The sequence below is a fragment of the Chiloscyllium plagiosum genome, unplaced genomic scaffold (genome assembly GCF_037043375.1).
Source record: "Chiloscyllium plagiosum isolate Xiang-an unplaced genomic scaffold, Cpla_swu_hap1 HiC_scaffold_31, whole genome shotgun sequence".
Classification (NCBI taxonomy): Eukaryota; Metazoa; Chordata; class Chondrichthyes; order Orectolobiformes; family Hemiscylliidae; genus Chiloscyllium; species Chiloscyllium plagiosum.
In genome coordinates, this window is record NW_028270169.1 from 3993027 (window position 1) to 4007927 (window position 14901).

Genomic DNA, 14901 nt, shown 5'->3' on the forward strand with positions numbered 1-14901 from the left:
GTGCCTTTGTTCTCGATATAGTTGAGCTCCTTTTCTATTGAAGGAACACCAAGGACAAGTGTGGCAGGGTCATTGCACAGCACCAAGAAGAGTATATCATAGATTGATTTAGGCAGTTTTGTGCTCAGGGAGGGAGCTGATAAAGGGGTAGCAAGAGACAGACAGGAAATAATGTGCAAGAAAGAGGAAATGGCTAGAAAGGAGAGATAAGAGTCTGGAGTGAGTGGTCAGATTTAAAAGTGATAGTGGTAGAGAAATATTCCACCACAGCTGAGAATTACTGTACAAATCAAACATTTTGAAAATACTAAGACAGCAAGACTAATGTTTGTTCCATAACTTTATTATAACTATTTACCTGATGTGGAGTGAGTACAATAACTATATATCTCAAAATACTTTTGAACAACACTCAATGCTCCCCGCAATCTCAAATATTCAGAATTCACACAAAAATATACAAACAGTGGGTTTTTCTTGAGGCAGGGAGAAAAATGCAGAGCACTGTTTGGATCAATTTAGACTTGTGTGTTATAGTTACCACTATATGTTGTGTACAGTCATCTTCTAGGTTGTCATGCTCACTTTAGAAGCCACAGCAACACATTAACATTGTGAAGAGGCAAAGTGCAGTAAGCTCTGATCTACTAGTGATATCCTTTTTGTTCACAACAAGCCCAGATGATCAGGGCAAGGCAGCTAACACTGAAAACAATCTTTATAATCTTTCAGGGAAGCAATTAACAGCACTTGTAATATTGAAGATTGCAGTAATCTGTTGGAGTATCATTAAGGCCAAACTACATGAACCCTGGGAGAAGAGTATAGAGCATGTTGTGTTGCTATCAGCACTCCTAAGGTTAAATCTCAGCTACACAGCAAAATAATGTAGGCCAGGAGGGCACAATATACAAGGTAGCAGAGGCTGTGGATCAGTCAATCACGAGAAGCTGAATGAGAATTTAAAACTTTTTCATTCCTTTTTTATTTGGATTTTCCTGTGGATTTCTTTCAGTAAGCATGATTTTCTATGTAGAGAGATTGGCTAGCTGCACCGTCACTCTCGCCACTGGCCTCATACTGCCCGAGTGAAGCCAAACTGTTAACCTATTTAAATAAAAAAAGTGAATAAAGCATCAAGAACAAAATATTTAGGAAGATAATATAATCATAAACACTAAAAAATATTGAATTGATTTAAAAACATCCCTAATGCCACGTTAGTTCCTGAACACTTGTCTACATACATGTGAAAGCCATCATCAACCTTATGCTCTCAGATGTACAGTGGCTCCTTGTCTGACTACATCTTTATTTTAAAGTTCTCAACCTCATGTTACATTTAGAATAGCGTTTGCAAGAGTAACTTTAAAATGTCTCCTTTTAAGGTGAAACAATGTTTTAGAAAAAGGGGCTGTGGAGGTCATACAAACACTTGTTTGAAGACAAACCCCCATGAGATCTCGGTAGTCGTGGGGGGGGCAGCGAGAAGAAAGAGTCTGAAAACAGGAGCCAACTGAATTACTAAGTGGCAATTTTCATACCTAGTTTAGGTGCTTTGAGAAAGAGATGCAAGGCAATTATTATCGTCACAAATACAAATTTAAGAACTGAAGGGACACTGGATCTGAGACATTAACTGTTTTCTCTCCACAGATGCTGTAAGACTTGCTGAGTATCTCCAGCAATCAGTTTCTCAGGTTTCCAGCATCCACAGTTCTTGATTTTATTTTAGCAATTACTATTGCGTTGAACAACAGGGCAGCTACTGTTGTAGAGAAACTATGGCCTCTTGTCTTAATAACCAAGCAGTATGTTTTAGAAAGGAATGAAAGAGAACCAAGAGGGAGATTTTAGAAACAAGGAGTTGCCAAGCAGGCTTTGCTCTTCAAAGTCAGATCTGGAAGACTCAAGCTGAGTGGAACAACTTTCAAAAAAGGACTGGGAAACATTCAATCAGAGAAAACAATTCATCTTTCAAGTCTTTTTTTTTCAGAAAACTTCTTGATTTTTACTTTAGCAGCAAACAAAAATTAATTATTCAGTCAAATATCAGCTGTGCTACTTCTATCTATCCAAAGATGCTGCCAACCCAAGTTTCTCCAGCAATTTGTTTTTGTTGATTTCCAGCATTTGCAGTTCTTTGTTTTATTTGAGTTTGATATGTTGTTTAGTTTGTGATAGTAAATGTATTAAAACATTAATGTAATTTGGATATTTCCGTTGGTTGGTTAGAAATTCCACTTTTAAAAAAAAATACAAGTTATTTAATCTCAATAAAACTTGTCTCAAATCCCACCATGAACTTATCACTCCCTCTCTCAATTCATCCAATCCTTTACTTAGATTTCAGGTATTCTCTATTTTAATCATTCCACTATTTATGTCTGACTTCAGCTGTCAATGCTGCACACTCTGGTATTTTCTCTCTCCAAGAAACTCCTCAAAATGCTTTGACCAAGCTTTTTGTCCTAATAATTTCAAACTGTTAACTGGTATAAGAATTTTATTGGACAGCATTCTTGTGAAGCACACAGATATTTTACGCCATTAAAAAAATGGCACTAGAAAAGCAAGTTAATGATGGGATTGTAAAGCAAATCCCAGATGTTACCAGCAAAGGAGAACAGATTGAGTGTAAGGCATTCTTTATCAAATCTAATTTAAAAATATTTGTGCAATATTGGATGCAAGTCTGGTCCAGTCATTTATCACCAGATGTTCCTACATAGTGATTGTTTAGGAATCTGGAATGTGGCCCCAGATGCTTTCCCCCACCTAACTCAAAACCTTTATCCCAAAAATCTCAGGACTATGTATTGAAGTTTCTTCTACTTGCACTACAAAACAAACCAGGAATCACAAATACCTCAGCACGTTTCATGAACTCATCCTGAGCTGCCTGCAGGTTATCCTGCTCCCCACGCCAGGCATTCAATGCGGAGGCTTGTAGAGCTCGGCCAAAAGAGAAGGTCAGTGCCCATGGTTTTGGCAATGGACATTTGTTGATAGCATTAAGATGGATGGTGGCTTCCTCCTCACTCTGCCCTCCAGACAAAAAGGTGACTCCTGAAAGAAAAATCAGAAACAAGTCAGAAGCATAGACACCAAATTTGACTTGCCATGCAATTTCAATATGGCTGTGGAGGTTGAAGGATCATTGTGCATCAACTTAAAACAATTTGAAGGGTACAATGGTTAGCTGTGCTAGTCATCACAGAGTTTTGAGAAGATTTGTAGCTCAGGTTGAGTTCTGGATGTAGGTTTGCTCGCTGAGCTGGAAGGTTCATTTCCAAACATTTCATCACCCTACTAGGTAACATCTTCAATGAGCTTCCAGACAAAGCATTCTGATGTTTCCTGCTTTCTATTTATATGTTTGAGTTTATTTGGGTTGGTGGTGTCATTTCCTATTCTTCTTCTCACGGGGTGGGAGAAGGGGTCTAACCCGATGTGTTTGTTGATAAGAGTTCCGGTTGGAATGTATAGGACAGATAAGGAAGGATACCACTTCGACTGGGATAACACATCCATCCTAGGACAAGCCAAACAGAGACACGCACGAGAATTTCTAGAAGCATGGCATTCCAACCGGAACTCTATCAACAAACACTGACTTGGATCCCATTTACCACCTCCTGAGAAAAAGAACAGGAAATGACATCGCCACAGGAAATGACTACCAACCCAAAGAAACCAAAACGTATAAATAGAAAGCAGGAATCATGAACAGTGCTTCGCCTGGAGGCCTACTAAAGATGTTATCTAGTAGGGTGACAAAACATCTGGAAATGAAACTTTCAGCTCAGCAATCAAACCTACATCCAGTCATTACAGCCTTGTGATACATGATTAAAAAAAGAGCTCAACTAGTCTTTAGAATCTGTAAAAATGAAAAGTGTACTTGTGCACATGAACATTAGAAATAAAGAGTTCAAGACGACCATATGGCACTAGGCCTTCTCTGGTCTTCAATGATATCATTGCTGATCTTTGGCTTCAGTTCCACTGACGTCCTGTCCTTCAGAATTCCATGCATCTATACGCTACACCAGTGGGGTGCCACAGGGTCCAGCCTTCAGGCCTAACTATTTGCAATCTCAGATAATGACTTGGATGCAGGGTTAGGAGGTACTCTAGACACAATGGCAGAGGATAATAGAAAAGTTTTGAAAGTAAGTTGCAAAAAAACTTTATAGATAGTTTTAAGTGAATATGCCAATGTTTGGCAGATGGAGTTTAATATGGATAAGTTATCCAATTTGGCTGGAAGAATAAAAAAGTCAAATTATGGAGGGAAACTTAAATGTTTCATTACAAAAGGATCTGGGTGTCTTCGTCCATGAATCACAGATCACCAGTACGCAGGCACAATATGTAATAAAAAGGGGGTCAAGTAGAATTTCAGCATGTAGTGTTAAAAGGAATGGAGTGTACAAATAGGGGAGGTATTGCTACAACTGTAGAAGACATTGTTGAGACCACATCTAGAAAGGTTTGTGCTTTTGGTTCCCTTAAAAGTATATAATTGGATTGGAGTCAGTTCAGAGAAAGTTCACTAGATTAATTCCAGATAAGAAAGGCTTGCTTTATGAGAAAAGATTGAGCAGTATAAGACCTATACACTAGAAGTTAGAAGAATTAGAGGAGATCTAGTTGAGGTATACAAGATGCTAAAGGGGGATTCACAAAGTAGATGCAGAACAGATGACTCCTCTTTTGGGGGCAATCTAGCATGCAAGGTTATAATTTTAGGCTACAAGGTGGCATATTTAAAAGCAGTAGGAATGATGTCTAAGTGTTTTGAATCTGCAGTTTGTTTCCTCTAAGATGGAGATGACATCAGCCATGATTGTACTAAATGATGGATCATGCTCAAGGCTGAATGGTCTTGGCCTGCTCCTAGTTCTTTAGTATTATCCATTTCTGTAGCATAGTTTTGAAAGCTCTTTCCAAAATCCACATATACCAGAATCTACTGGTTCTCTTTTCTCAACCATAGAGCTAACAGAGTCATAGAGATGTACAGCACGGAGACAAACCTTCAGTTCAATTCGTCCATGCCCACCAGATATCCTAAAATAAATCTAGTCCCATTTGCCAGCACCAGGCCCATATCCCTCCAAACCCTTCCTATTCATATACCCATCCAGATACCTTTTAAATGTTGTAACTATACTAGCATCCACCCCCCCTCCTCTGGCAGTTCATTCCATACACCCATCAGCCTCAGCATGAAAACGTTTTCCCTTTTAAATCTTTCCCCTTTCGTCTTAAATCTATGCTGTCTAGTTTTGGACTGTGCTACATTGGGGAAAAGACCTTCTCTATTCATCCTATCCGTGCCCCTCATTATTTCATAAACCTCTACAAGGTCACCCCTCAGCCTCCAACCTCTAGCGAAAATAGTCCCAGCCTGTTCAACCTCTCCCTATAGCTCAAATACTCCAACACTGGCAACATCCTTGGAAATCTTTTCTGAACACTTTCAAGTTTCACAACATCCTTCTGATAGGAAGGAGACCAGAATTACATGAAATATTCCAAAAGTGGCCAAACCAATGTCCTGTACAGCTGCTACATGACCTCCCAACTCCTGTATTCAATATATTGACCAATAAAGGTAAGCATACCAAATGCTTTCTTCACTATCCTGTCTACCTGGGACTCAATTTTCAAGGAACTATTAAAAACATACGCTTCTGAACATCTTAAACTCCAAGGAATTTGTCAAACAAGGTTGCTCTTCTTTAAGATCACAAACTGTGTGATCATACTATGATTTAAGTGTATTAAGAAATTCCAGTACTTCCCCAACAACAAGTCTGACTGTAGTTCCTAGTTTCTCCCTTTATTCTCAGTTATGGGTAGTATTACATGTGGTAACTTCCAATCTATTGGGACCATTTTAGAATCTAGAGGACTTTAGAAAAACTATGGCTACGCAACCACTGGATTTTAAAACTAATCAAGTGTCTCTAATACTTTTTAATGTCCTGATTTTAAACTACCTTAATTTCCTCTCTGGCATTTAAATGATGATTCCTACAAATGAAGACTGGACAATTTTCTTCTGTTTACCATTTTTCTTTCCTATGATCATTTTTCTCCTTTTTTTAAGATAACCTAAAACCCTCCCAATCCTTAGGATTTACTCCCATTCTTTGCACCACGTTAAGCCTCCTGACTTTATGAACGAACCTATCATGAGCCTTGCGGAGGTCCATACACCATCTCCACTGCTCGACCTGTCTCATCACCTCCTCAAAGAACTCTAAGATTTGTCAGACATGACCTGCCCCTCAAAGCCATTTGACTGCCTTTAATCATGCTATGCTTTTCGAAATAGTCATAAATCCTATCCCTCAGAATTCTTTACAAAACCTCACTGACCGCAGATGTAAGACTGACTAGTCTGTAATTGCCAGGGATTTCCCTATTACCCTTCTTGAAAAGAGGAACAACTTTCGTCTCCCTCCAATCCTCCAGTACAACTCCCGTGGAGAGCGAGGAAGCAAAGATCTTCACCAGCGGCTTAGCAACCTCCTTTCTCGCTTCCCAGAGCAACCTAGGATAAATCTGGTCTGGCATTGGGGACTTCTCAATCTTAAATGTTTGCCAAACTTTCCAGCACATCAACTTCATCAATCCTGATCTGTTCAAGCCTAATTCCCAGCTCCTCAAAGTTCTCATTCACAACAAGGTCATTTTCCTTAGTGAAAACTGAAGCAAAATCTCATTTAGGGCCTCCCCTATCTGCACAGACTCCATGCACACGTTCCCTACACTATCCTTGACTGGCCCTAACTTCTCCCTGATCATTCTCTTATTCCTCATATGTGAGTAAAATGCCTTTGGGTTCTCCCTAATCCTTCCTGCTGAGCCTTTTTCGTGCCCCCTCCTGACTCTCCTCAGTCCATTTCTGAGCTCCTTTCTAGCAAACCTGTAATCCTCTAAAGCTGTGAGAGATCCTCGCTTCCTCCATTTTACGTAAGCTGCCTTCTTCCTTTTGACGAGAAGTTCCTCTGTTATAATCATCCAAGACTCCTTAATCTTACCCCTTCTTGCCAGTCTCAGAGGAACAAAATTTGTGCATCACTCTCAACAATTGTGCCTTAAACACACAGTCTCCACATGTCTGCTGTGTCCTTTCTGTGGAACAATTACTCCCAATCTTTATTTCCCAACTCCTGATGGATAGTGTCAATGTCCTTTTCCCCCAATTAAATATCTTCCATTGGTAACTGCTACTTTCCCTCTCCATGGCTATGGTAAATGTGAGGTAGTTATAGTCACTGACACCAAAATGTGTTCTCCTACCGCGAGATCGGAACCTGCCCTGGCTCATTGCCAAGCACCAAATCCAAAATGGCCTCCCCCTCATCGGCCTGTCTACATACTGAGTAAGGGAACCCTCCTGCACACACCTGACAACAAAAGCTCCATCCAAATGGTCTGCACAAAGGAGGTTTCAGTCAATATTGGGAAAGTTGAAATCAACCATAACAACAACAACCCTGCTACATCTGCATTTTTCCAAAATCTGACAGCCTAGGAGTTCTTCAATCTCCCTATTGCTATTAGGAGGTCTGTAGAAAATGCCCAAGGAGGTGGCTGCTCCTTTGCTGTTCCTAATTCCCACCCATACTGACTCAGTAGACAAATCTTCCTTGACAATCTTTGTTTCTGTGGCTGTAATGCGCACTCTAATTAACAATTAGAGTGCTACACCCCCTCCTTTTTTCCACCCTCCCTGTTCCTTTTATACGTTCTAAACCCTGGAATATCTAGCAACCATTCCTGTCCCTGTGAAATCCATGTCCATTATAACCACAACATCATAGTCCCACGTACTGATCCATGCTCTAAGTTCATCACTCTTATTTCTGACACTCCACGTGTTAAAGCAACCACATTTCAACCGATCCCTTTGTTTCATTACATGAAAAACCTTCCCAATAGATTCACTACATCCTGTCACTGCCCCATCTACAACCATACCCCTCTCCGATGTCATTCTGGTTCCCACCCCCTGCCAAACTTAGTTTAAACTAGTAAATACCGATTCCGTCAGTTACCTAATACAAGATGTCAGTTGACTGCCAGTTGCATGGATGTGATTCACAATGACCACTTTTTTCTATGCCACCAAAAATAAATACCTATCTCCTAATTTGCTACTTTTCTCTCTAGCATTTCAATGTCACCATTTTTGGTCAATAGATGTGCTGGTGTGGTTAAGATTGAGGTTGCTGGAAAAAAAAATCATTCAAACCACACTAACATTCTCTGCTCCTAATTAGTATCAGAATGTTCCAAAAATAACAAAACATATTACAGTAAATCCTGTAACCAGTGTCCATGTACCTGGGACAGCAGGTGGGACAGTGCGCCGCAGTGCAGTAACTGTGGCGATGGCAACCTCCTCAGGGCTGTACTTGGTGGGACAGGCATATCCTGCTGTCACCATGTTGGGCTTCAGTAGGGTTCCCTCAAGATATATGTGGTGATCACTTAAGGCCTTATAAACTGCACCCAACACCTAAAAAAACAAAAGGCAAGCACTTCATTATCATGAAAGATATGGTACAGAGGAATTCCTCATTTTTCATATTTCTCTTTAGTTCTCTGATATAGAGATCAGTAGGTAGGGATTTGTGTTGTTCCCATTTTCAGGTTATGAATTAGATTTGCCCTCAAAAGGTATGCTCTAATCAGGGGGTCGAAGACTGAAATTCAGCCACAGTAGCACAGCAGTTCACTCATCAGTAAATTAATTTTATGCAGCTTCTCTTATTGACAGTGTTCCTCAGATAGCTGTAGGAACATGGTTGGCAGAAGTTCTCCTGATCCATCTGGCCGAAATGAATTTCAAATAAACTAGCAGTTCTTAGAGTCAAACAATACCTAGGCTATAACAGCATGCAGCCAAGCCCAACAGCTGCTCCTTTCTTACTGACCGTAACACTGCTCCTAGCATAACCCCAAGAGTTTATGAAATGGTCTGTTTACGTTCTCTATATCCTTCCTAGAGATTGGTTGGCTGTATCCACCAATTGGTTAGCCTTAATTGTCTCAGCTATGTGTAAATATTGAAGATGCTGCCTTTAACAAAATGAAGTCATCCTTGGACCACTGGTAATGTTCCTACCTCTTGTTCAGAAGGACTCGAGCCAGACACCTGGAGGTGTGCATTACATGCTGAAAGTGCTGTGTTTGAATTCTCTCATTTTGTCACATTTGATTTATTCTTATGCTATTTTCTGTTACTGTAAATTAAGTTTTGTACTTCATTTGTCTAACTTGTACCTGCTACACCCTTTAGAGCCAATATGCAGTTGTAGTTATCAGTGAGTTACATTGCAATGATGACTATGTTTTAAGGAGAAAGTGAGGGCTGCAGATGCTGGAGATCAGAGCTGAAAATGTGTTTCTGGAAAAGCGCAGGTCAGGCAGCATCCAAGGAACAGGAGAATCGACATTTCGGGCATAAGCCCTTCTTCAGGAATGAGGAAAGCAGGCTAAGATAAAAGGTAGGAGGAGGGACTTGGGGGAGGAGCGTTGGAATTGCGATAGGTGGAGGGAGGTCAAGGTGAGGGTGATAGGCCAGAGTGGAGTGGGGGCGGAGAGGTCAGGAAGAAGATTGCAGGTTAGGAAGGCGGTGCTGAGTTCGAGGGATTTGACTGAGACAAGGTGGGGGGAGGGGAAATGAGGAAACTGGAGAAATCTGAGTTCATCCCTTGTGGTTGGAGGGTTCCCAGGCAGAAGATGAGGCGCTCTTCCTCCAACCGTCATGTTGCCATGGTCTGGCGATGGAGGAGTCCAAGGACCTGCATGTCCTTGGTGGAGTGGGAGGGGGAGTTAAAGTGTTGGGCTACGGGGTGGTTGGGTTGGTTGGTCTGGGTGTCCCAGAGGTGTTCTCTGAAACGTTCCGCAAGTAGGCGGCCTGTCTCCCCAATATAGAGGAGGCCACATCGGTTGCAGCGGATGCAATAGATGATGTGTGTGGAGGTGCAGGTGAATTTGTGGTGGATATGGAAGTTTCCTTTGGGGCCTTGGAGGGAAGTAAGGGGGGAGGTGTGGGCGCAAGTTTTGCATTTCTTGCGGTTGCAGGGGAAGGTGCCGGGAGTGGAGATTGGGTTGGTGGGGGGGTGTGGACCTGACGAGGGAGTCACGGAGGGAGTGGTCTTTTCAGAATGCTGATAGGGGAGGGAAGGGAAATATATCCCTGGTGGTGGGGTCCGTTTGGAGGTGGCGGAAATGACGGCGGATGATACGTTGTACATGGAGGTTGGTGGGGTGGTAGGCGAGGACCAGTAGGGTTCTGTCCTGGTGGCGGTTGGAGGGACGGGGCTCAAGGGTGGAGGAGCAGGAAGTGGAAGAGATGCGGTGGAGGGCATCGTCGACTACGTCTGCCGGGAAATTGCAGTCCTTGAAGAAGGAGGCCATCTGGGTTGTACGGTTTTGGAACTGGTCCTCCTGGGAGCAGATGCGGCGGAGACGAAGGAATTGGGAATATGGGATGGCATTTTTACAGGGGGCAGGGTGGGAGGAGGTGTAGTCTAGGTAGCTGTGGGAGTCGGTCAGTTTATAGTAAATGTCCGTGTCGATTCGGTCACCCGAGATAGAAATGGAAAGGTCTAGGAAGGGGAGGGAGGAGTCTGAGACTGTCCAGGTGAATTTGAGGTCGGGGTGGAAGGTGTTGGTAAAGTGGATGAACTGTTCAACCTCCTCGTGGGAGCACGAGGCAGCGCCGATACAGTCATCGACGTAGCGGAGGAAAAGGTGGGGGGTGGTGCCAGTGTAGCTGCGGAAGATGGACTGTTCCACATATCCTACGAAGAGGCAGGCATAGCTGGGGCCCATGCAGGTGTCCATGGCTACTCCTTTGGTTTGGAGGAAGTGGGAGGATTGGAAAGAGAAGTTGTTCAGGGTGAGGACCAGTTCAGTCAGTCGAAGGAGGGTGTCGGTGGAAGGGTACTGGTTGGTACGGCGGGAAAGGAAGAAACGGAGGGCTTTAAGTCCTTCGTGATGGGGGATGGAGGTGTACAGGGACTGGATGTCCATGGTGATTCAGGGTGAGGACCAGTTCAGTCAGTCTTCAGGGTGACTATGTTTTAAACCCATTTCATTGACTGAAGCTTGGTGTGTAATGGCAACTAGAAACAAATTTGATTAACCACCAACTGCATTATTACTTTGGTACATTTGTTTCACTTCACCTGTTATTAGATACTGGTGTGACATTAGCATTTTCAGCAATAGCAAAGTCAGTGATCTTCAAAACACAACGCCACTTTGCAAAGTCCATTCCTGAAGCTATTTAGAACACAAAGGTTATGGGAGATGCTAAATAAATCACAAGTTTGTTTTCCAACCAACCTTTTCTGTGACATACTGGCATCGCTTCAGATCATGATCACCATCAGGAAGGATCTCTGGCTCCACAATGGGAACAATGCCATTCTAAAATACAAGAAGGGAAAATAGTAAAGCAATGCAGAGATCTGGACTTCCACACTCCAGCAATCAAAATCTCCAGGGTGCTCATTAATGAAACTTTCACATTAGTATTTTCCCAATACCTTGGGTAGAGTACTTTGTTCACAGCATCATAACTGGAGCCAAATCCAAACTCCGGAACAATCCAATCCCTGTCCCTATTTTATACTTTGGCTTTCCGAAGCCACCAATTTGTTTGTATGAACATCTTCCAGTACCCTCCCCAAATAGTCAGTCTTCTCTTGTGAACCCTGTTAGGCATTTGGTAGGCTACTCGATCATGGAGGTGGACTACAGACCTACTGATGGTATCCTTAGAAGTGTAGACATCGACTTTTCAGTATAATCTTTGGATTGTAATATGTAATTTTCTCCTAAACAAAATAAATAAAACAAAGAACTGTGGCTGCTGGAAAACCTCAGCAGGTCTGACAGCTTCTGTAGAGAGAAAGTAGAGATAACATTTCAGGTCCAGTGACCCTTCTTCCAAATGGAAGAGATGTTGCCAGACCTGCTGAGATTGTCCAGCAATTTCTGATTTTGTTTGTGTTGGAACTTTTTCCCCTTCTGTCACAGATGTGCAAGGATCTGTTACTGAACTGCTTTGCTGCTGTAGCCAAGATTAGTTCATTCAGGACAGAGGCATGAATCTAATCTGTAGAGCTATCCCCACACTGGGTGTATACTTTGTCATTAGAGCTGGGAGGGAAACTACAGTGATCATTATTTGCTCTGTTGAAGAAGAAACAAATGTTGCACCAGCTCGGTGTTTAATGGCAACTAGAAACAAATTCTATCAACCGCCAACTGCATTTACACTTTGGTACATTTTGTTTCACTTCACCTGCTGGCAGATACTGGCATAACGTGCCAGGACATTGGCATTTTCAGCAATAGCAAGGGAAGATGGGGTTGTGTCAGTGATCTTCAAAACACAACGCCACTTTGCAAAGTCCGCTCCATCCTTCTTGTACTGAGCACAACGCTCCGACAATCCATCCAGACCTATAAAACCAAAAAATATCATCTAAAATAAAAAAAGAAACGTATAATGTGGAGGTCTGAAACAAAAATAGACATTGCTGAAAAAGCTCAGTAAGACTGGCAACATCTGTACGAAGAAAGCAGAGTTAACATTTAATCCAGTGACTCAGGTTCTGATGAAGAGTTACTGGACTCAGTGCTAACTCTGCTTTCTTTCCACAGATGCTGCCAGACCCGCTGAGTTTCTCCAGCAACTTTGTTTTGGTTTCAGATATCATCAGCTATTAGGCACTGTCTAGTTTGGACACAGGTACCCACAAGAATAAAAATATGATAAAACAGAGGCTTATGTTTATAAGTAGTTTTTTTTTGGATTTTACTTCTGCAATGCAAAACAAAGCAAAATAAAATAATTAAGAGATCACTTCAGCTGGCTAGGCCTATGGAACACTTCCATGCTGCTGTTCGAGCAGCAACAAATAACACCATACCAAACAACCATCAGGACAAGTACCTTTCTTCTATTGTTTCTGAATAAGGGCTTTGAAATTAAATAGGAAACCTTTATGCAACAATAAAATTGCTATGAGGTTGAAATACTTCGAGTGCTTTCTGACATAAGGTTTAAATCTTAACTCAAAAGATGTAAGCACATAATCCCAGTGTAGTACCGAGCATTTAATGCAAATTTAGAGGTGCCATATTTTGGCTGATGTTAAATCATGATCCCTCCTACCTGTTCAGCTGAATGTAAAATGATCCAGTAACAATAATGTGAAGATCAGAGGTGTTCTCCCCAGTGCCTTTCATGACGTTATTCCTCAACCAGCATCACTAAAACACATTGGCTGGTCATTTTCTGACTGCTGTTATTCAGTGATTGGAATTGAAATGTACTTAACATAAGTGCATTTAAAGCCAAAGAATCAACAATTGAACAAAGATTCGCAGCTGATTGAAGCATCGCATCGTGACAACAGGCCATTTATGATAGCCAGCTTAGTACAGGCGATAACACCTCAAGAGTAAGTATTAACGTAGGGGCCCTGTTATGATGCAGAGGTAGAGTCCCTATTCCTGAACTGGGAAGCTTCAGTTCAGGTCCCACCTGCTCCAGAGGTGGGTGATAACATTGCTGAACATGTTGATTAGAATATGTAGGTTACTTTAAAAACTCTAATATGGGTTCCCTCCTGTGGCACAGTGATATGTCCTTCCCCTGGACCAGGAGCCCAGGTTCAAGTCTTATCTCATCCAGAGGTAGGTATTAATATCTCTGAAAAGGTCAATTAGAAAAAAAAAATGATAGTGTGTCTACCAAAAGTTTTTTTAAAAACAAAATGCAGGAAACTGGTCAAGCAGCCTGTGGAGAGAAAAACAGACTTAAATATTTCAACCTCCTCTTTTTACAAAATGCAGTCTTAACCCATTGAATAGTTGCAGCATTTTCAATTTTTATTTCAGACTTCTGGCATCTCAATAATCTGCTTTTGTCCAGTTAAGTATTAATTTGATAAGAGTATGTATGAATACACCAAATAAATTCATCATACATTTAAACAAGTACATATTGGTCTTCTAGGGTATTTTGTATTCTTTGAGGCACAGAAAGACATGATTGGCAAGCCCAAGTCTCAACACCAAATAAGTTAATTTTCAATTCAAGTACACAAGTTTGGAAATAATTTAAAGGAAGGATGCAGCTTTTCACAGAGCAGACTTATAACCACACTCCTTTCCTGGAACATTATCACAAAAGGGCAAAATAACTTCACTCTGATCGAATTCTATCAATTCAGCTAAAATTGGAAATCAGACATCATTGTCTCTGGATTAGGGTGACACTGGCTGGTGCACAAGAAATGCTCCAATAAGGAAGCCACTACTTTCAACTGACTGGGAAAATAGCACTTAAAATGATACCTTGGGATGAGAGGTGGAAATCCTAGTCAGTACTCTTCCTGATCTCATTGTTCTCAAATGATGTAGCAAAAAAAATAAAGTTTTGGGGCAGCCCATTGAATCCACAACAATTCCACTATAATAATTTAGACTCTAAACATTAACTGTTTCTCTCTCCACAGATATTGCCAGACCTACTGTTTTTCTTTTCCCCAGCACTTTTGTTTTTTTTATTTCAGATCTCCAGCATCTGCAGTTCTTTCCTTTTATTAGAATTTTAAAAATAAAAATGTGTCAGACTACAGTAATCTTAGTACTGAAATGTAGAACATATTCTCAATGTTGAGGGAACATACAGCTTGGTTTGAATGAAATAAAGGAACTTACCCTCGGAATGGTTCTGCATGGCAAGACTAGGCATTTGAAAATTTCAATGGGACTTTAGTCGAGAGTGTGGTGCTGGCCAAGCACAACACTTCAGATGTTGCCTGATGTGCCGTGCTTTTCCAGCAT

General features: G+C 41.5%; 1 protein-coding gene across 2 annotated transcripts in view; it reads right to left on the reverse strand.

The window, feature by feature from the left end:
• Positions 1-322: 322 nt before the first annotated feature.
• The window catches only part of aldocb (aldolase, fructose-bisphosphate C, b), a 43397-nt gene continuing 28818 nt past the window's right edge, over positions 323-14901 (reverse strand). For both annotated transcript variants that reach the window (XM_043718087.2, XM_087977141.1), the window contains exons 5-9: positions 12347-12507; positions 11383-11466; positions 8368-8542; positions 2870-3069; positions 323-1107 (exon numbers count right to left, since the gene is read on the reverse strand). In XM_043718087.2, coding sequence (XP_043574022.1) covers positions 1012-1107; positions 2870-3069; positions 8368-8542; positions 11383-11466; positions 12347-12507 — 716 coding nt within the window. In that variant the 3' untranslated portion in view covers positions 323-1011. The remainder of the gene's footprint in view (positions 1108-2869; positions 3070-8367; positions 8543-11382; positions 11467-12346; positions 12508-14901) is intronic.